We start from the raw sequence: 22,016 nt of genomic DNA on the forward strand, positions 1-22,016 counted from the left end.
ACAAAGTGGCCGGGAAGAGGGAAGACACAAGCCTAAAGACACAAGCAGCAGTGACTGCGATGGAATAAGCTGGGTTTGAACAGTCGACCCACAGTTTCCTGTCCATTGGTAGCTACTTATGTCATGCTAGGTCAACTTAAGCCTTGCACTCTTTGCTATTTGAAGAATTATTTCCTAAAAAAAAACACCCCTGAGAGGTTCTTACCTACTTCCAAACTGCTGATTTGTAGCGATGTTGTCACTTCTGTTCAGCGTGACCCAGTAACAATGGCATCTGCGGCATCAGTCACAGTAGCACATCAATTCCTCTCGCCTCTAAATTGAATGTCAGCCTCCGTGTGTCCCGGCAACCAGCCCGGCTGCTGCAATTGAAGTCATAAATTACTCTTGCTTGACTCGCACAACAAACAAATTGCTCAGGCAAACAACACATGGATGTTATCGGGCTAACCTGATATAGCATTAATGCTTTCACGGGGATGGATGCTGGGGGAACGGAAGAAATGTGCAGGCTTACAGATGGAATGACTCCATTAAAACACAGAAACCAGCAGAGCAGGAAGCAATGAGGTTTAAGGTTGGTCCGTCACGGTAAATCAGCAAGATGCTTACAACTTCCTGGAGGTAATCATACATATACAGTCGTATCTCCAATATTCAAGCAATTGAATATTGAAGCAGGTATTGCAGCTTTTTGTGTGTTTCTTTCGGCTTTTTCCTTATTACGGAGTCGCCACAGCGACAACAAGCACAATAATACCTATTAAAAATCCCTAATAAAAACATATTTTACTGTAACCCATGTCAAGCTGGAACTCAAGTTTGAACCTACTTCCTGTCCGCCCGCCACTCAGCTCCCCCCGGGTATCCATTTACAGCAACATACACAAGCATGAGTCTTACTTAGGTCTAAAATGGCTTATTTCTGTTATTATGTCTACGGTATTGGGTAATATGAGTGTAAATGGTGACTATAGGTGTGACGCCTTGTGTAGGTTCCCACGTGACAGTTTATGTTTCCTTCTTGGGCTTTAGTTTCTGTTCGGACGCCCTTATTTTGCATTTACTTCCTGCTTTGTCCCCTTTTCCCCTGTGTTGCTATTATCACCCACACCTGTTCCCAATTTCTGTGTCCTATTTAGTTCAGGTGGGCGCTTCTCCTCTTTGTGGGATCATTATCATTTGTCGGTCTGTTTTCCTCAGTTGCTGTATCCTGCTGCCATAATTATTATTCAAAATAAACATTTTACTTAATCTGACATATAGGGGTGTTATGTCACATCTGGAGGCCTCTAATCATGTTAAAAAACGTATTTCAAAGGTTGTAAACATGCATTATCTATGAAAATATTAAATTATAAATACTGACTGCCATAAACAATAGATTTTTTGAATTACTTTAAATGACATTTGTGTGCTTTGGAAAACACATTAACATACATTTAATACAGTTTTATAAACATGTAAAAAATAGCTTATCGACAATGTTAGTGTTTTGTTAAGTGCATGGAGCTGTGTGAGAAACTTCAAGTCCATATAACTTACAGCGGTGTAGTGTGTGGTTTTATTTGTCAGAGAAAGTGACAGTCCAGTAGGGGTGCATGGCTTATTTATGTACACATTTCTGTAGTGTGTATCTGTGCTGGTTCAAAGCCCTTGTACCACATTAGGGGTCAAAACATGTAGCACCTAATGCTGTGACATGTTGCAGATTAAAAGTCAGGACGTTGCAGACTAAATACCAACAACTAAGTCAGTCCCGGTGTCTTGTGATACAGATCATATCAAAACTTCAGAAGCCCAGATGGAAACCGGGCCGCTGTCCAGCCGCTGACTGAAATTCGTCGTCAGGTGCTTTGTAAACATTGGCTCCTCATCCAAGAAGCCTTTTGTCCCGTCTCTGTAAACATACGGCACTTCCCTTAATAAAGCAGCTCTGACAGACCTTAAAGGAGCCCAGATGTGTCTGGGAATCTCTTCCGACTATCAGAGAACGCAAGTAGTTGAGTTTAGCTTAGAGATTATTGCTGGAGCTGCCTGTGAACGTTAAAACAGTCAGAATTATACAGCAGTCTGGCCTTCAGGGATAACCCAAAGCGTGTAAACTGATGATTGACTGAAAAGTCGACATGCGGAAACACATTTTTGTGTCGTGTAAGTCCTTTTTCAGCGACTCTTCTTTCAGTGTCAGTCTGCTTTTGTTTGTGTGTCCATCACCTGGGTGTCTGCTCAGCCTTTCACAAGCTGAGTGATCCACCATTGGCATCACGCTCCACACACACACACACACACACACACATACTTCATTCCCTCAGCAGCACAGCTTGGTTACACCACCACAAAAGACTGCAGCTAACCACTGACGTGTCACAGAAATCACACAACTGATTAAATAAGACAGAATACTCACACAGTTGGAGCTTTTTGGATGCCCTCATGGATATGTTAACATGTACTCTATAGCTACCTCTGGTCATAAAAATGGTAAATATGCTGCTAATGTTGGTAACGTCTGTGATTTAGAATAGAATACCTCCAGAGAAAAGACAGGAAAGTACCGAGTAGACAAGACGCAGACGTCTACTGAGACCAAAAACGGACAAGAGTTAATGAAATTTGACTCATCTCCAAAGAGATGGCAAGTGTGAGGGAGTTTATTGGAAGTGAACCACATTCCTGGCACATATGCGCTTCCTTTGTCAGCAATTTGAGTGCTTGACAGCGCACTGTGATGTTGTTTTCCTCCTGTCAATCACTGTGCACCTCGGGGATTCAAACTATCGTGTGTGTGTGCGTGTGAAGACCTGTACACATTTCCCCTTGGACGACATGAAAGTCAAAGCTAGTGGTGAACTAATACTTTTTCACAGTACTGTTCGGTATCTCACAGATCTGAGCCCCCACCCCCAATTTTACCAAAACACAAGACTATTGAAAGCAAACCCTTAAACTTAATGCAGTTAATTGGTTCCAGAACCTAATGTTCCATTGTTAGAGCCCTCTAGACATGAGCTAACACCCCTATAGTCACCTTTACACTTGAATTACCTAATTAAGGAGACATAATTAGATAAAATAAGCCATCTAATACATAAATGGCATACATAAATAAGACTCATGCTCGTGTGTGTTACTATAAATGTGCTCCCCTCAGAGACCTGAGTGAGTGACGGACAGGAAGTGACAGTCACCTGTGTGATTGAAGCACTGAAGCCCAAGAGGATTAAGGCAGGGCAAGGTAATAATGAATGGTGATTAGAACAAATATTCCTACCAAGACAACAATTGACTAAATTTCAATGCATAGTAACAACTCCATACACTGTCCACTGACTACTCTAAAGTATATCCAAGTTCACTTTTTACAGTATTTTCCCTTGTGAAGATATATTGAAATTCTGGCGGTGTACTCACTTATGAGAGATACATACTGTCGACTTCCGAGGAGGTCTTCGAGCTTGGTCAGATGAATTAAACACGTCATTGGGTACAGTTCCAACTTTCAAGGACTGCACTTTGATGTTCTTTCGGAAGCGCTTCCATCACTTGTTGTGTCCTAACATGGAACAGCCGCCTTTATAGGACCGGAAAAAAGCAAATGTCAACAATGGCATCATCTGTGTCCATCTTTCATTTCAGTGCATTCCTCTAATTCCTCAGCCTTGCAAGCCTGAATATAGTGCATTGATGTGATTGATATTAGCTATTCCTACTGAGAACATGACTGCTAGTAATAGAAGGTCTATTGATCCTTGTGCCCCGCCCCAGCGTCAGGTAACACTTTACACACTGTGCACACAACATTATAGCTACACTTAACAGGATCAATATAACAGTTGTATTAAAATTAGCCTTTTCAAACACAAACACATTACTGCTCAGCTATTCAACAATAACCGATATATGCAACATGGGCGTGGTGTATCAAAAATATTAGACACACTGCGCACAATGACAATAATGCTGCTTTTCCACTGCCAGACACATTTGACCTCCACAGACGCCAGTCCGGTCTGCACTTGTAAACCCAGTGACCTTTAACCTTCATTCAAGTGACAAGCAGAATTCCACGATGCATGCACAGCAGCAAACGGGGATGACATTCCATCCCGCAGAGCTGGCGGGTGGGGAACATAAAACCGTTTTCCCATGTCGGACATCAGTCCAGATGGCTCGCGGTGTGTGTGAGCATGAGACGCTGAAAGCAAATATCCCCTCCAGCTCCGCCTTGGGCCCATCGGGCATGACTCGATTTACTGGTGGCAAGATTAATTTAATTCCCACATGCGCCACAAATCAGTGCCCGACAAAAGCAAGCGGCTGCGTCTAAAGAGCGCCTGAGAGAGGCTGATGGCGGGCGTAAGATGTGAGCAATATGCGCTAGCTGTTAATGAGCTGTCGTGTTCTCGCATAATGAGTTTTGCTTTGGTGTTATTGTTTTACAGCATGATTAAGCAGTTCTTTCTTGTGGGGGTGGAAGCCCATCTCTCTTCGCTATTCCACTAATTTGAAATTATTGAAGTTTTCCGGTTCAGTGAGCAGAAATGAGAAGAAACTAGCTACAACAGAAAATTAGTCGGAACGAGTAGGAAAGGAGCCAAGGTAAATATCAGTGGCCGACACCATTGGCTGTAGGAACATCACGTCATGCCGCCAAGGAAAAAAGGAGCCATCAAGCTCCCCCACTAAGCGCTGGCACATCACGTCATGCCGCCAAGTAAAAAAGGAGCCAAGCTCCACCACCGGCAGTCGGCACATCAAGTCATATCGCCAAGGTAAAAAGGAGCCAAGCATGATTAAGCAGTTAGGAACAAATAGGAAATGTGCCAAGTTTGCCACTGGCTGTAGGAACAGCATGTCATGCCGCCAAGGAAAAAAGGAGCCACGAAGCGCTGGCAAATCACGTCATGCCGCCAAGTAGAAAAGGATCCAAGCTCCACCACCAGCAGTTGGCACATCACGTCATGCCGCCAAGTAAAAAAGGAGCCAAGCTCCACCACTGGCTGTAGAACCATCACGTCTTGCTGTCAAGGAAAAATGGAGCCAGGCTTACGAATTTCAAATGCCTTCCAAAATGTGCAGTGAATTTTGAAACTTTTTCAATTACAGTTCTGTGACAGGTTTGGAGATTTTTCTTTCCATGGTAACTAATTAGAATTATAAAGGAATAATTTTGCTACTAATTCAATTACATTTTGGGAAAGTAACTGGCAACTACAAAGAAATATTTTGACCAACACTTCAAACCAGCACCGCTTCAGCGGCCTTACTAAACATGGCGGCACATGTGAGGATTTCCAGCCCAAAATGTTACTGTGCATTCATCATTGCGGCTGGTGTTATTTCCGTGCGAAGCCTGTGAGGTCAGACATTCATCACATGTTTGTGTGCAATCAGTGTCGTTGAGCCTGTGTGTTAAATCACATGACACACACAGCAGCTAATGGAAGTCAAGGTTGAGGCACTTTGGCCTCTTTTTTGACTGTGCTATTGATAATGTGCCGTGTAAAATCAATGTTTTTTCTTTTCTTGTTTTTTTTTTTCCCCTCATCTATTACAGTCTCAGCAGAAGTGCATCGTGGTCTTTGCCCTGGTGTGCTGCTTTGCCGTGCTGGTGGCTTTGATCTTCTCGGCCGTGGACATTTGGGGCGAGGACGAGGATGGAATCACGGAGGACAACTGCAGCAGGGACTGCAGGTGGGAGGTGGACAGATAGTAACTCTGACACGTTTACTACCAAAGCCAAGGGCAAACAAAAAAAAAGCCTTGGCGAGAAGTTGTTTTGGGTTACTGTGCTTTGAGTTGTCACTAAGCTTAATATTCATGAGTGTACATGATATGCTTGAGCTAGTAAGGCATTCTCTTGAAGGGGCTACATACTGTATACATAGCATTCATACCAACCAAATTGCACAGGAACCATTCTCCCCACCCCAGAATCAAAAATGGTACTACTTTGCACTTTGTGCATCTTTTAAGGATGCTCATCCGTGGCCAGGATCATGGCAGATGATGAGACCCCGTAGGTGGTGATGAAAGTGTCTGATCAGCAATGGTTAGGCTGATACAGCAGTCCTGTCTTCTGTCCATTAAGACTCCTATCATAACATCAGCAAGCCAGCTGTCAATTACGTCCTTTATCTCCTTCTTTCCATCCCTGTTCATCTCCTCTTTCATTCCTCAAATCTGACCGTTAACAAACACTCATTCATCAGCCTGACATCCTTGTCTTTCCAATAGAGCTCAGTTGGACCTCTCCCAACTGCTGCTGTACCAGAAAAGTAATGCAGAAAGAGAAATTTGAGGATGGAATGATCAGCAAATCCTGAAGCTGAACAACTAGACGTTGTCGGAATATACTGTAACTACCAAAAATATGCCTCTGAAGTCAAATAGAATCACCGTACTTCACAAGAGCTCAGTTCTGGTTCACTTTGTCTTTCTTTTGTAACACCAAACAACACAGTTTGATTGTTTTTACCTTTCATGCAATGCTTAACTTCTTATTACACTTTAAAATCAATGTTACAAAGTGAGTTTCATTGATTTTAAGTTTCAATAGTAACAGTAGTACAGTTAATAAAAACTTTATGATGGCAACAGTTTGCCGCAGGAACTGATTATTTTTATTCCAGGTGTTAATGGAAAGAATCGCTTCAAAATCCAAACAAAGATCATTAATGACTTATTTATTCCAAACTATTCCCACAGAGTACCGCTACATGATGGTGCAAGGTGCAACGCCGCTAACGATTCCAAAACAGACAGCAAGGTGATAGATTAGTGTGAGGCTCACACATTTTTAATGAGCCAGCCTCAACGTTGCTTATTTGCACTTAAATGCCTAAAAGAACTAGCAATCCAGCATTGGAAATGCAGGCTATTTTAACACCTACAACATATGCTTGAACCATTAGATTGCTTTTAGGCTCTATGTGGTATAAATACATCATGCAATATGATAATAACCATATTTTAAGCATTTAAAAAATATATAGTATAATTGTAGTATAATGACATAAAAGCAGAGCTTATACCGGTAATTAGTACGTGTGATATTTCACATATTAGCATTTATCGTAGGAAGCTACAGAAAATTGACCTCCTGTGCAGTACAACAAGCGTTCCCTTCAGGACTCACAAACACGGTGAAGTGCACGTTGTAATAACCCAGTATCGGTCGCCTCGTAAAACAGCTTACTATTGATCTCCAGCTGCCGTGCAACAAGCCTGGTCACGCCTCTCCTTCACCGTTTTGTCTGTTCATACATAACTCTCACTTTTCGACAATAGAAGGTCACTCCAAAATGTGATGTTTTATCACACAACACAATGACGCTGATGTCACATTGGTAATGCGGTCATCCCTCGTTTATAGGAGTACACTGGTTCCAGACCAGACTGCATACATTAATTCCTGTGATATAGGATTCAATGTTAATAAATTGAATATTTTTGTAGTTAGAGCATAGAATATGACTTTCTAAATACAGTTTTTAACATGATTAGAGCCCCGTAGACAAGAAATAACATGCCTATAGTGACCTTTACACTTCTATTATTCATTGCTTACACCACATTGCACAACTCTTACGCTGGGACTCGAGATGGCTAGCTAGCTAGCTAGCGAACTAACCAATTGATTTCTTCTAAACTCAAGAAGATATAGCGAGGGAGTGATAATCGAACCGCGATATCACAAGTGAACGACTGTACAGTAAAACCGCACATTTTGGAGGAGCCTTTTATTGTGGCCAGCACCTGAGCAATAATCATGTTGTCTAATCAGTCTCAGCCAAATCAGCCAAAAGGAGAACACACAAGCATGTAATTTATGGAGCATTTTATGAAAGAAACTTACTAGAGTGGCCCACTGGGATCCAATATCATTTTAAAAGCCCCTGAAAAACAAAGCAGTTCATTTGAAATGGCATTAAAAAATAACAAAAATTAAAAAACACCCTTTGGAAGGGTGAAAGTCTCTACTAGCGCCTGGTGAATTCAGCATGTGGTCATTTTGAGGCTCCTATGCTGTCTATAACCTTTGGCCGCTTTCCAAAATCTGAGCTTTGCTTCTGCCAGCAATTTCTAATGTGTGAGCTGGCAAAGCGATGCCAGGAAATGATCACACAAGTGCCCTTGAATGAGTTGGCTGGGTTGGCTGCTAACACACTGACGCTCATGTAAATGTATTAGCAACTACATGTACTGTACATATATGAAGGATGCCTGGTGGTTTACATTGTGTTGGCCTACAACCATACATTTCCTAGTTTACCTCTGTCTTTGGTTGTGTGCATGTTTTGGATTGGCAGTCGTTCAAAAGTTTTGGACTCAACCCTGCTATTGCTAGCTCATTTACAAACAGGAAAGCGGGTCACGCTAATCACTAATTGTCCTTATTAGCCCAGTGGACAAAACAGCTCTGGGTGGAATGAGCAACATACAAACTAACTAATATATTCGTGCAATGACTGCAAAATATGTAGAGGAGTGTAATCAGAGAAGTAAACCAGGAGTTAGCATAGTCTTGATACCCAATGTTCATAGTTCATTAATAACGCAGCCCCCCTCTGGTAAGATTAATGAGCAAGGTGAGCTCATCAACACAAACAAGCCAGTACACCAAATTAATGCAAAAATGGTAGCAGCATAAAGGGCATCAAAACGAACTTGATCATCTCAAACATCCGCCCAACCCAATTTTTTTACGCATGGAGATGCAGGGCCTTCGTCCGACAGTTTGATTGGCAAAGTAAATACAAAAGAAGTGGTGAAAAATGGTGTGCGCTCACTGAAAATCAGCGCAAAAGAAATGCTGTTCTTTAACAGTTAATAAAGCAGCATTTCGAGAAGTGCTACAAACGTTAGACAGTACAAACTGCTTGAGAGAAAATGCATGTCACAAATTGTAATTCCATAACTTCACAGACTTTACAAGACTGGTGTGGAATGGAGGGTTGTAATGGCGCCGAGCATGAAGATATTAATACCACAGCTTCTCTCGTTTATTTTGTGTTTACTGAAAAAATATGTTACATGATTAGTACATGAAAGCATAGCTTTTATTATGAGTTTCCCTGCGTGAGCTCAATTAGTGGCTACTGTACTGTATCATGGTTTTGTTCCTCCTGTTGGGCGCCATAACAATCTGCATAGCTCACTGAAATTTATGCCTCCCCAGGTGGCAAACAGTACAAAACACAGCACGAAGCAGTGTGGCACAATTTACTGTGTACGTCCTCACCTTCTGTGGAGACTCCGAGTTTACAGTAAAGAAGACATCATAGTTGATTTTCTCTTCATGCTCAGGTGACCTATTGGGGTAGAATTAGAACTGAACTTCATTTAAAGTGAAAAAGCATAATTTAATAACTCACTTGAGAACCCCCCCAAGAAATGAGAGAATATGCGGCAGTGCTTCCTGATGGCGTGGAATCACATTAACACTGCTGAGGTGCAAGAACCCACCTGCAATTAGTCTCAACAATGTGTAATAACCATGCCTGGCGTAGTCTAGTCCACATTAAAATGACGTTGCTGAGAAAGCTAATTTAGGTTGCGGTAATGTCTCTCGTGAAGGCAGGATAACACATAACCTTGTTTGTTTGCTACTTGTACAGTATGGCCGAAGCATTAGTTTCTATTCATTTGACAGTTTTGTCATGTATTACTCAGAGTTGTCCTGGTGGAGAACATCCCGGAGGACCTCTCCTTCCCAAACAACACCGCGTCCCACCTCCCGCTCTCGGCAGGGCTCTTCAACTTACTGGATCAAGCCATGCGCGTTGTGGAGATTGTGTCCCCGCTGTGGCTTCTCAACTCCTCAGAATACGAGTCCAGCTTCCAGCCAGCTGCCAGACAGGTAGGACAAACAATCTAAGGAAATACAGCTGGAATAGGTGCAGATTCTGGAAGATCGAGAAAGCTTTCTGTGTGGGTTATCGTGTGAAGCATGTGTGGAATTACAGATGATACTTCAGAGGTGGGAATTAGACTGAAAATTTCATTAGAAATATGATTCAAAATTGAATAGGCATGACGAATCCAAAGAAAAAATGCTAGCTAGTACTTGGATGTGCAGTTTTAATGTTTGTGTTTTTTGGCCTGTGCTTGTGCTTTATTGTTTTTGTGTTTTACTATAAATATAGTTCCTTTTTGCACCTACATGAACTATGCTATAATGATTACAGCCGTTATGTTTGACTCTGGTACAGATTAATTTTATTTCCACTGTTTTCTGCTATTTTTGCCATATCTTCTCTTAAATTTGGATTTCAATGAAAGGAAATCAAACCACAGTCAAATACAAAATATTCAATAAATATAGCATTATTTGGGAAAATATATTGTGCTTTTAGCTTATTCGAGGAAGATCTTATGACTGGGCTTGTTGCATAAAAGTCGTCCACTCAATATAGCGCTGTCTTTTGCATTTTGTACAATTGCCAACTACTCTAATGTCCCCTGAGAGGAGGTTGCATGTTGGACATAAAAGTAATAAAGGTGGAAAACAGCTACAGTGGGAGAGCTACTTGTGTTGTTGCTGTTTAGGTTGCATTAAATGAACTACTCATTTCAGGTTTTGGAAAATGAATAACTGTTATTGACTCAGTTTGAAAGGCTTGGCCAGGCACAGGCACATGCATACTGTACACGTACAGTACATCATGAATGATAACAGCTGGAGGCTGTTCATTAGGAGGTACAGTAATGCCCCCGCCCCCATCCCTTTATAAGCCTCAGGACCAGAGGAGCTAATGGCCTTTCAGCTGCACGGAGGTGTGTGTGTGCTCTGTATGTGTGGTTTGCTTGAGCATCCGCTGCCACTTTACTGATTGATGAGGTTTTGCTTCACATTAACAAACTGATAGGGCTGCGAAATTGGACACTTCCCATTGGAATTCATGTGAATTTACTGGGATTAGTGGTCACAAACTGGCATTTTGTAGATTAGTCTGTAATAGGGGACTTCGATTGCATTGAAAATAAACATCTTGCGGGATGATCTTGCAGATTTCTCAATTTGAATGTCTACCCTTCACTGTGCATCACATGGAAAGCCTCCATGACAGTTTCTGGAAATGTACCTCTAACAGCCCTATAAAATGTGCATGCAGACACACAAGCAATGATATCCTGTTTAGATATGTGTGTTTTTTATTGTGTGTGTGTCGCTCCTTAACAGGGCAGACTTCTGCTGTCCAGGCTGCTGGCACTGAAGGCCAAGAAAGTCCAGCTGAAGATCTCCAGCGGGATCGCAGAATCGACGGAACTGAAGCTGCTCACCAAAGCAGGTGGAGGGCATGGTTTATATTTTATATATTATATTTTGGTGTAGAATACAAATTAAGGAAGCTGCACGGTGGACAGGTGGTTAGGCACACAGCTAGGAGACCGTAGTTCGAGTCCACCCTCGGCCATCTCTGTGTGGAGTTTGCATGTTCTCCCCGTGTATGCGTGGGTTTTCTCCGGGTACTCCGGTTTCCTCCAACATTCCAAAAACATGCTAGGTTAATTGGCGACTCCAAATTGTAGATGCATATGAATGTATAATCTGTATGTGCCCTGTGATTGGCTGGCGACCAGTCCAGAGTGTACCCCGCCTCTCGCCCGATGACAGCTGGGATAGGCTCCAGCACCCCGTGATGCTTGTGAGGATAAGCGGTAAAAAATGAATGAATAAATTAATACAAATGAAGGATATTTTGGGGCCTTGGTGGAGGTCTATGGTCTCCAGACTGCCATTCTAGTTAAATGTTGTGTTGTCTCCTTATGAGAAAGTCACGTATCCACCCTCTTAATGCTTGCAGGTGCCGAGGTTCATTTTGTGAACACCACAGTGCTGACCAAGGGTCACCTTCACTCATCCTTCTGGGTGGTCGACAGGAAACATTTCTACATCGGCAGCGGCAGCATGGATTGGAGATCCCTGGCCATCGTATGTAGCATGCACACACGTACTGGATGATAAGTACCATCGCCTACTCTTTGATGCTTACACAAACCGTGATGCAGGGGTGTCCAAGCTTTTTTCACTGAGGGATACAAACTGTAAAATGTAAGGATGCATAGGCCACTTTTATCTAATTGCCACACATGTAGAGACGTTAAGAAGTTACGTATATACTGTGTATATTTCAAGAAAAAAAACTGCATCTCCTTTGTAATACAGGTGAAAAGTGTATTATTAATATTAACTCTGCTAATTTTTCAATTTCACTTTTTAAAATTTTGCTTTAATTTTCCCCACATTTTAATTTTTCAAATAGTTCAACCTTTGAAAACATTTGTAAATTCTCTTCTCATAATATTTTGACTTTATTCCCATAATATTCTAATGAGGGTGTCACAAGATATATATCATGGTGTCATTATTCTTGTAAAATTGGAACTATATTAATTTCTGCTGTTTGTTTTTACATATTTTTAGGTTTTCTTATCATATTTGAGTTTATTGCTGTAAGATTTTGACTTTATTCTTATAACATTTACTTTTTCCGCAACCTAATTTTTCAAAAAATGACACATTTATTTGCTATTTTGTTTGTTTTTCTAAACAAACTAATTCCTACTATGCTACCAAAATGATGTTTTTTTTCTAAATATTGCCATGTCATTCTCCTAAAATTACTACTTTTTTATTTTGATTCTCTTCTTGTAAGAAAAAAAACGGTTTAGAATGTGCTGTGGGCTAATATAAAAACAGCGGTGCGCCGCAAATAACGCCTAGGCCGTACTTTGGACACCCCTGCCATTACACCGCTATTCAAATATTATTTTTTATGAGAACAACAGCTGAGAATGCATGAATGGTTTGTGTGATGAAGGCCAAAGGTGCCTTTGTGTGAAGGGGGTGATGAACATCCATTATGTTCAAGTGATGATTTGATTATTGTCTTTTCCTGTCATTCTAATCTAAGCCTTAGTGACAAATCCACTGGTGTGCTTGTGTGTGCGCTCACCAGAGGAAGGAGCTGGGCGTGCTGGTGTACAATTGCAGCTGTCTGGCGTTAGACCTCCACAGGGTGTTCAACATCTACTGGGGGTTGCAGTCCAAAGAATTCATTCCTTCCTTCTGGTCCAAGCGCCTCTTTGCCCTCTTCAACAAGGACTCGCCTCTGGAGCTCAACTTCAACAACACCAAGGCTCAGGCTTACATCTCTGTGAGTCAAAACATCATGTTACATGTTTATTATACCCAACGGGTATAATAAATGGGTTTGTATGACATTAGAAGCAGATGACATTAGTTTCCATGCAAGGGAGTGTAAGAACACTGTGGACCAAGTATCCACATTGCCATCTTTTTAAAATGTGTTTCTTCTTTTGATAGACCTCCCCAGATGCCTTCATTCCCAAAGATCGGAGCAGTGACCTGGAAGCCATTTCCCGGGTCATTAAAGACGCCCGTCACTTCATATACATCTCCATCACGGATTACCTGCCCCTCCTCAACACCAGTGTTTACAGGTTAGCCACCTGCGACTTTAATAAGTGTCGTATCTGTATTTAAATCCTGTCTGCTTTATGTGTACTTCCATGTCAAGGTACTGGTCTCGCATTGACAGCTTCATTCGGGAGGCTCTGATCCTGAGAAGAGTCAGAGTTCGTCTGCTGATAAGTTGCAGGGAAAACACTCATCCACTGACGTTCAACTTTGTGTGGTCTCTGAGGAGTCTGTGCATGGAGCAGGCCAACTGCTCCCTAGAAGCTGTGAGTCCAACCCCAAGGCTTACTGAGTTACACCATAAAGATGATCAATGCAGCTATTTACGGTAAATACTGTATGTATGTGCGACTGCAGAAGTTCTTCAACCCGAGGGTACAAAGAGATGGAAGTCTCCAAGGGATAAACCACAACAGGTTCATGGTGACGGACAGAGCAGTTTATTTGGGTATGTCGTATTTGGCTTCATTTTCATTGCCGCTAAGCCAAAAAATGACCTGTCTGTGTCGATGTCCTGACAGGTAATTTGGACTGGGTGGGGAATGAGTTCACTTACAATGCAGGAGCAGGCCTGGTCATTAACCAACTGGAGGGCGTGGAGGAGAAGAACTTTACGTTGGTGGACCATCTCCGAGCTGCCTTTGAGAGGGACTGGTTTTCCAGTTACAGTCGCACCCTTCAGGCCAACAAGATCCCAGTGTGCAACAATAACCAGATGAACAAGATGGTGCCGGTCAAAGCCAGCCAGCTGGATCGCAGACCAGCACCGATGAGGAACAATCCCAATGACGAAGGACAGCAGAGTGAGACCAACAGACTGGATCCAGTTGGAGACACTTTGCAGCAGAAAATCCGCCTTCTTGAACAGAAACAGGCACTAATCAAAAGGACTGCGTGGGAGGACATAATAGGAACAAATAGTCCGTCGTCTGACACCAGCAGCAGCAGAGAGGTCCTCCATGGTCCCCTGTGACTGGGAAAACCGATTCCTGGATCTTTGTAGCATTTTATGATTGGCCTTTTGTAGTTAACTAGAGTAGCTCTTAGTTTCCAGAACAGGGGGCCTCAGGAAGAAACCTCAATGCTTCTCTCTGATGCTACTCGTGCTGTTTGGGAAAGACTTAGCGGTTCTGAATAGGGATGCTCTGATCAGGGTTTTAAGCTACCAATTACGATATCGATCACTCGTGAGCGTGATCGGCCAATACTGATACCGATCACATGGATTAACACTACATTTTTAGATTTTTTTTTTTATAATGATAGCTATAGGCGGCACGGCGGTCAAGTGGTTAGCGCACAGACCTCACAGCTAGGAGACCAGGGTTCAATTCCACCCTCAGCCATCTCTGTGTGGAGTTTGCATGTTCTCTCCGTGCATGCGTGGGTTTTCTCCGGGTACTCCGGTTTCCTTCCACATTCCAAAAACATGCTAGGTTAATTGGCCACTCCAAATTGTCCATAGGTATGAATGTGAGTGTGAATGGTTGTTTGTCTATATGTGCCCTGTGATTGGCTGGCAACCAGTCCAGGGTGTACCCCGCCTCTCGCCGGAAGACAGCTGGGATAGGCTCCAGCACCGCCCGCAACCCTCGTGAGGAAAAGCGGTAGAAAATGAATGAATGAATGAATGAATGAATGAATGAATGAATGAATGAATGAATGAATGAATGATAGTTATTGGTCAGGTGTGGCGTTACAATTTGGGATCGGCATACGCTGATCACATGATTTATTTTATTTTTTTACAGAAATCGTCTGACATTGATCAGTGGTTGATCGATCACAACATCCCTAGGTCTGACGCCATGGAATTGCCTCATAGCACTTACTAAAAATCCAATAAGATTGTTCTGATGTCATCAGTCACTAGGGGTCATATTTGCATGGTATTCTGGAATTGCTATGATATGCTGTCATTCTAGTCCCCCTTTTTAGTGTTTTTCTCAGCATTTGAATACAATTTCTAATGAAGTGCTATTGCTAGCTGATGGTAAAATTATATGGCTTTGCACGCACAAGCTGGGAGACATTTGCATGTTTATGCAAAGAAAGGAAACCATTGCAAAATCTTTATGTAACCATGAAGTGTACTCTCAAACAACTTAAGAGTAGTTAAAGTTATCAACGCTACTAAGTACGTGCTGACATTTAAGACTGCACATGTAATTTAGTCATCTAACTGCACCGCCGCTAAAAGCACTCTTTAAAATTAAAAGTATCAGGGTCTGCACAGATTATTTTTTTTATAATGAACATAAATAAAAACCAGTGAATCACGGCGCTCTAAAACGTCAAATCATCCCTTCAGTACATTTTAAGCAGCTGAAAGCATTCATTAACATTTAAGCTGCTGCATTATTTTCTGGCGTAAAAGGGTCTAAGAGTTCTTTTAGACAAACATTGCAGTGTCTGTGACACTGAATTTCCACTGAATGAATACCAAAGGCGCAATTAGGGGTGGCTTCAGGGTGTGTCCATTGTCGGCCGAATCAGTATAATTAATTTTGAACACAAATTGACTCATGTCATGTTCAGTCTCTTGGACGTGACAGAGCAATTCATTTCGCCTGTACTTAAAGCTTGTAGTCATTTCGAATGACTACTATTGCATCTTTTGTGTAATGTAGATGTCTTTATTAAACCTCTAACGCTATTCATCTGGGATCATTTGCAGACAAAATTCTGTAAATAGGATTTGCGCCTGCCCTATAAACATTACATGTATAATTGAGCCAGTATCAACATTTTTACAGCCATTTAGGCGTTACTCAAGATGGGACTGAACCTCAGTGGATATCCAGCACTGCCTAGTGGTGACTGTGCAAACGCCAGGATGGCAAACAGCATCGTGATGTTAATAGTGTTACATCAACAGAAGCACAATCCAACCCAGAAATATCATAAATATCAGTCATATTCCCTTGTTATGCACTGAGGCAGTACACAGGCACAATACACACATCTGGTCTGTTTTCCAGCAAAATAGTCAATAGTATTGTGTCAGTGTAACGCTTATGGAATCAGCTACAATCTATAAACTGCTGATATTCTAATGGGGGTGTCACAAGATATATATCATGGTGTCATTATTTTTGTAAAATTGGGACTATTTTCATTTTTGCTGTTTCTTCTTATGTTTTTTTTAGGTTTTCTTATCACATTTGAGTTTATCGCCGTAATATGTTGACTTTTTCCGCAACCTAATTTTTCAAAAAATGGGTTTGGGTTAGGGTTGGGGTTATCATCTTTATCTGCTGTTTTGTAAACAAATTTGCAAACTGCAAACTAATTTATACTATACTACCAAAATGATGTTATTTTTCCAAATATTGCCATGTCATTCTCCTAAAATTACTACTTTTTTCTCTTTTTTATTTTGATTCTCTTCCTGTAAGAAAAAAAATGGCTTAGAATGTGCTGTGGGCTAATATAAAAACAGCTGTGCGCCGCAAGTAACGCCCAGGCCGTACTTTGGACACTTAAAATGGAAAATGTACACTTAAAGGTGTTTGTTTTTTTCTCCAGTTTTTAACCTCCACATACAAATGTAAAACTTTTTTGTTATTAAAAGTCGCCTACCTTTATGCTGCTTCTGGCATGACCGCTGCCTTGCATGCCCTGCTCACTTGTGCACTGTAGATATGCGCCTTTCTACTCTTAACACCCACCCAACGATATATACCTTTAAAACACATGAGGAGGAATGCATATTTATTTTAATAATAATAATAATGATACCTTTGTTAAAGCACACTGCTGGATTATCTGACTGCTGCATTTTTACTGTTAATAAAAAATGTGTACTCTTATATTGGTATCATTTTTATGTATTGTTTGGAAAGAATTATGGCAATTTGAATATGGCATTCCATAGCCGTATAGCTATATGTGTGAATGTGAGGATGTGAATGGTTGCTTGTGTTAATGTGATTGGCTGGGGGCCAGTTTAGTGAGTACCTAGCCTCTCCCAAAGTCAGCTGACACCCGAATGAGAATTGATTGGATATGGGAATTTTACAGGAATAAATGGGAATAAAGTCTACATTTGCACTGCTGCATATTAGTCCATGCCATGGAGCTAAAGTGTAGCTTTTGATATGATACTGATGCAAAGTATTGTGTTAAAAACAGATTTGTGTTAATTATTTATAACCTGAGTGAGCAGCTGAGTGACGACACTGTTACCATAACAACCAATCAGGCGTCATCGCTCTTCTGCAAGAGAGCGCGATTCTTTCTGCTCGTCCCCTTCAAGAGGGAAAAATAAACAGCGCCCTCGCCCACCTGGGATGTGTGCGTAATGGGGGGCGTTTTATGATTGTCAATATCCATAAATGAGTGCATCTGTATGTGCGGGCTGCGTGTGTCTGTACCGTAGCGGAGCTGGACGCGCTCAGGCCGGAGGAGCGAAGCTGGTGGCCGGCCTGCCGCCGCTGACATCCCCCGGCAGCGGCAGCAGCAGCAGCCAACATGGCCGAGGACGACAGCGAGTGGGTGGTGGAGAGCATCGTCGGCTACCTGGGGAGTCCAGAATGGGTTATTCCAGTCACGGACTTTATGGAACACAAATGCACAGGTAAAGCACCTCACCTGTTTTTTTTAAGACAAGCTTGTTTATCTTAGCACCATGAGCTTGCCAAGTTGCTAGCTCATCCGGCTAAGCTAATGTTAACACGCGTCGCCATGTTTATCACTGCCGTTTTAACCTTTGACGCCCAGTAGTGTTGTTTATCGAATATAAAACATTTAAATGAACTTTACATTTATCTAGTGCTATCAACGAGACGAGAGAAAAAAATATGGCAATTAAAATAAAAACAGTAACACGAGCTAGCTAAGTTGTCGATATGCTAATTGACACGCGTTGATTACAATTCCCGTGATATGAATTTCGACAGGTAGGACTCTAGGACCTTGTTATAATCTACTGTACATGTCATTACTTTTCAGTGTTTGATGATGAAGATGAAAATAAATTGTCATACACGGAAATCCATCTGCAGTATAAAAAGTTGGTGAGTACGTATGTCAAATAAACAAATAATGTAGCACCCAATGCGCATTAGGGGTGGACGGATCGATCCAATACCGACGGATGGTGTCTGTGTTGGGTTGATACAAGCCGTTTGTGAGTCGATAGTAATTTTAAAAGGACAATATCAACAAAATATGTCAATAATCCTGGGATTATTGACAACTAACAATATCAACAAACTATGTCAATGATCCTGGGATTATTGACATGTTTTGTTGGTATCGCCCACCCCAATGCACAGGTCGTTGACTTTGAAATAACTTTATTTATACCCACAGTGCAATTAAAGTAATAACTTAAAAGTACATACATAAAAATAATATATATATTTTATATAATATATATTTATATATTTTTAAAATATATTTAGATATTATATATATATTTATATATATATATATATATATATTTTTTTATTAATTTATTTATTGTTTTTTAAAGATACATTTTGCTTCACCTTTGCTCTTGCAGGTGGAAAAGCTGCTGGAGAATTACATGCAAGAGGTTGGCATCAACGAGCAACAGTTTTTGGATGCGTGCACCTCCCCTTTTGCCAAGTCCAAAACTGTGCAAGTATGTCAGGCTGTCACACAGATACTGTAAACTACAATAATATGACACTCTGGTTATCACATCTCTGTTGGGTTTAGTCTGTTTTCCAGCCAGTCCTGGCCACAGATGACTTCCAGATGTTCCGCTCGTTGATGGTCCAGAAGAACATGGAGCTGCAGCTTCAAGCCCTACGTGTGATCAAAGAGAGGAATGGTAAGCTTCATTGTTGAACACAGACATGGCTACAAGTAACAAGAGCATGTCTCCAGGGGCTCTTCCCGAGTGTCTGACTGATGGCGTGGATGACCTGACGGAGCTGCAGCAGCAAGAGATGAAGATCCTGCAGGAGGTCCTGAAGTAAGTTCTGTTTTTGTGCAACATTCTGTCTTCATCACCAAGATACTAATGTTCGGATTTGAGGTATGACATGAACATTATGTTTGATTATGGTCATAGTTTGCAGTGGTAGAAGTGACTGGATGGGACCATATTCCGTATTGATTGTAATATCTCCTGGAACGTGCCCGTCGTTCTTCAAGGTCCCACATGTTGCTGCCCTACCTGCTCTCTAATGGGATTTAGATTCGTTAGAAGAGCACACTTTAAGCTCCTTAGCGTGCGGCTAATTTAGGTTGGAGCAATTGACACCAGCGACCAGCAGCTGAAGAAAAATAGTTTGTTTTGGTTTTTTTTTTTAATCCACTTTGTCCAACCGGGGTCACTCTCAGATCTTTCACTTCCTCTTGTAAAAGCTGTCATGCACCAACTCACCCACTAGGTGGAGCAACTTCACTGCTCTTGCCTACCAGAATGCATTAGGGAAAGATATTGGATCTCATTAGATTGTGTATTTGAGACTTAGCATTTGCGACTCTGAATTAATGGATTTTCAGTCAAATTTTAATTTTTTACGGGCATCTGGTTTACTGTTTTGTTTTTTTCCGCCGGGGTCGTCTCATAATGTAACATCTCATAACTAGAAAAGCAATTGGAGAGCCCATATCCCCATATATTGTGATTTACACCTTAAATATTACTCCTATATTTATTTTATCTACATATTTATTTATTTATCGATATAAACTTTATTTATTGATATAAACTACATACTATGGATCATTATCATTATCATGCTAGCAATGCCAACATTAGCATGCTAACACCGAGCATGATACTGCTAAGTCTATACAAGTGTCAACCTTTGAAAATGGCTAAAAATGCTATTATGCCAATGTTAACATGCTAGCAATGCTAACACGCAAACACTAGCACGCTTACACCGAGCATGATAGTCCTAAGTATTGATATATGTGTAGAATATTTATATATCTTCTTATGAAAATAGCTAAAAATGCTAGTAATGCTAACACATAGCATGATAGTCCTAAGTATTGATATATGTATATATCTTCTTATGAAAATAGCTAAAAATGATAGTAATGCTAACACCGAGCACGATAGTCCTAAGTATTGATATATGTATATATTTATATATCTTCTTATGAAAATAGCTAAAATGCTAGTAATGCTAACACCTAGCATGATAGCACAATGTACTGGGAAGGCTAAATGCCTTAAATTCACTTATCGCCAATTAACGGTGAGAAAAGAGGGACAACTGTATAAATAAAATAGCATACACAATACAGATAGTGAATGACTTACCATAGAAATATTCCTCCTTTTTCCTGTCATAAAAAAAAACAGCTAAATTGTCAAACGGAATTTGAAGTATAATTCTATAAAGTGATGTCAAATAATTGTTATATATAGTGGAACCTTAGTTTTCATATGATGATGATTATTATTATGCCTTTTTGTTGTCTCGATAAACTTTGTCCCCCTCCCTTCAGAAAGTCCAAAGAGGAATACGACGAGGAAATGTCGTGGAGGTTGCTCCTGGAGGAGGAGCAGGGTTCTACATCCAGCGGTAGATGTGACCCCAAGCCCCAAGGTGCTGGTGGCGGTGGCGAAGTGGCCAAAAGCTCTCCTCCCAGCCAAGACAGCAGCTCTGTCAAGGTAAGATGCGGCTACTGCTAATTGCCAAATTGTGCAATTAGATCAGTCGTACTCTCACCAAAAGGAATTCCCCCCCCCAGCCCCCCACGAGGTTAACCTACTGGATTTACCAAAGTGGTTTGTTGGATTGAATGGCTTCCAATGTGCTATTTATTCCTCGCTCAGGCCAAAGCTGACGGTCACCTGGTGAATGGGAACACTGCAGCTAATCTGGTAACTCACTGGAGTTGCTATGGTAACGTAGTAGAAGCCCCTATGATTAGCAAGTGCTAGTATCCTAGCTTCACATTTTAACTGCTGGGGTGTTTGAGTGTCAGTTGAAAGCAGGTGTTGGGAGGCTGTTATTTATTAAAATGATTTTATTTATTGATTAAAATGATTTTATAATTGACTATTTATTCAGCCTACAGCTGCAGCGGTTAATGCCAATACGCTAGAGATTGAGGTTATTTGCTTTTGTAGACCCCCCCCTCCTCCCCACCCTTGTGACTTAAGGTTTTTTGATGGCTAAATATAGATGTGTAGTTATGTGATGGACGTTTATGTAGATTAATGTGTCACTTTTTTCCCCAAAGGTCAACGGAAAGACACCCAGAAACACTGAGATCAAGATGGCAGCCACAGGAGACGGAAAGCATGAGGAGAATTACAGTTCTTCTTCTTCTTCCATGCGTACCTCTGGTAATAACAGCAAAATGTATATGTTACAAAGTGTGTATATTATTCTAAAGTGAATCTGTGTGTGTTTTAGATGGTGTCAGTGCTTGCCTGCAACCCAGAGTCCTGCCTCCTGTGAGAGCGCCCATCAGCTCCATCCCTGACCGCAAGGAGCAGAGCAGCAGCCAATCAGCAGGGGAATCCTGGCTGGAGGAAGCACACAGGGAGGCGGGCTTCTCTCAGCCTTACACTGTGAGTACATGGGGGACATTTTTTAGTTATTTTTTTAATTTAATGCAC

The 22,016-nt window shown here is 41.4% G+C and overlaps 2 protein-coding genes and 1 long non-coding RNA gene across 5 annotated transcripts in view; 2 read left to right on the top strand and 1 right to left on the bottom strand.

Moving 5' to 3' along the window:
* Nucleotides 1-17,238, top strand: part of LOC131108082 (inactive phospholipase D5-like) — a 30,084-nt gene extending 12,846 nt beyond the window's left edge. The window contains exons 2-10 of the mRNA XM_058058836.2: nucleotides 5,561-5,697; nucleotides 9,679-9,865; nucleotides 11,189-11,297; nucleotides 11,814-11,941; nucleotides 12,969-13,166; nucleotides 13,337-13,473; nucleotides 13,551-13,716; nucleotides 13,808-13,898; nucleotides 13,972-17,238. Coding sequence (XP_057914819.2) covers nucleotides 5,561-5,697; nucleotides 9,679-9,865; nucleotides 11,189-11,297; nucleotides 11,814-11,941; nucleotides 12,969-13,166; nucleotides 13,337-13,473; nucleotides 13,551-13,716; nucleotides 13,808-13,898; nucleotides 13,972-14,423 — 1,605 coding nt within the window. The 3' untranslated portion in view covers nucleotides 14,424-17,238. The remainder of the gene's footprint in view (nucleotides 1-5,560; nucleotides 5,698-9,678; nucleotides 9,866-11,188; nucleotides 11,298-11,813; nucleotides 11,942-12,968; nucleotides 13,167-13,336; nucleotides 13,474-13,550; nucleotides 13,717-13,807; nucleotides 13,899-13,971) is intronic.
* On the bottom strand, nucleotides 1-18,016 carry LOC131108085 (uncharacterized). The gene is made up of 7 exons (XR_013625121.1): nucleotides 17,827-18,016; nucleotides 12,966-13,164; nucleotides 9,771-9,854; nucleotides 9,248-9,317; nucleotides 7,862-7,901; nucleotides 3,415-3,574; nucleotides 1-362 (listed from the first exon to the last, which is right to left on the bottom strand). It is a non-coding gene; the product is annotated as an uncharacterized LOC131108085 (long non-coding RNA).
* The window catches only part of cfap36 (cilia and flagella associated protein 36), a 6,177-nt gene continuing 1,796 nt past the window's right edge, over nucleotides 17,636-22,016 (top strand). The window contains exons 1-9 of one of the 3 annotated variants that reach the window (XM_078787357.1): nucleotides 17,636-18,029; nucleotides 18,404-18,468; nucleotides 18,960-19,061; nucleotides 19,139-19,253; nucleotides 19,310-19,397; nucleotides 20,894-21,059; nucleotides 21,225-21,272; nucleotides 21,635-21,695; nucleotides 21,811-21,968. In XM_078787357.1, coding sequence (XP_078643483.1) covers nucleotides 17,924-18,029; nucleotides 18,404-18,468; nucleotides 18,960-19,061; nucleotides 19,139-19,253; nucleotides 19,310-19,397; nucleotides 20,894-21,059; nucleotides 21,225-21,272; nucleotides 21,635-21,695; nucleotides 21,811-21,968 — 909 coding nt within the window. In that variant the 5' untranslated portion in view covers nucleotides 17,636-17,923. Of the gene's footprint in view, nucleotides 18,030-18,403; nucleotides 18,469-18,959; nucleotides 19,062-19,138; nucleotides 19,254-19,309; nucleotides 19,398-20,893; nucleotides 21,060-21,224; nucleotides 21,273-21,634; nucleotides 21,741-21,810; nucleotides 21,969-22,016 lie in introns of all 3 variants that reach the window. The other 2 variants (XM_058058585.2, XM_058058586.2) reach the window with 2 other exon arrangements.

This window comes from Doryrhamphus excisus, linkage group LG20 (assembly GCF_037039965.1).
Source record: "Doryrhamphus excisus strain RoL-2023G ecotype Guam linkage group LG20, RoL_Dexc_Guam_v1.1, whole genome shotgun sequence".
Lineage (NCBI taxonomy): Eukaryota > Metazoa > Chordata > Actinopteri > Syngnathiformes > Syngnathidae > Doryrhamphus > Doryrhamphus excisus.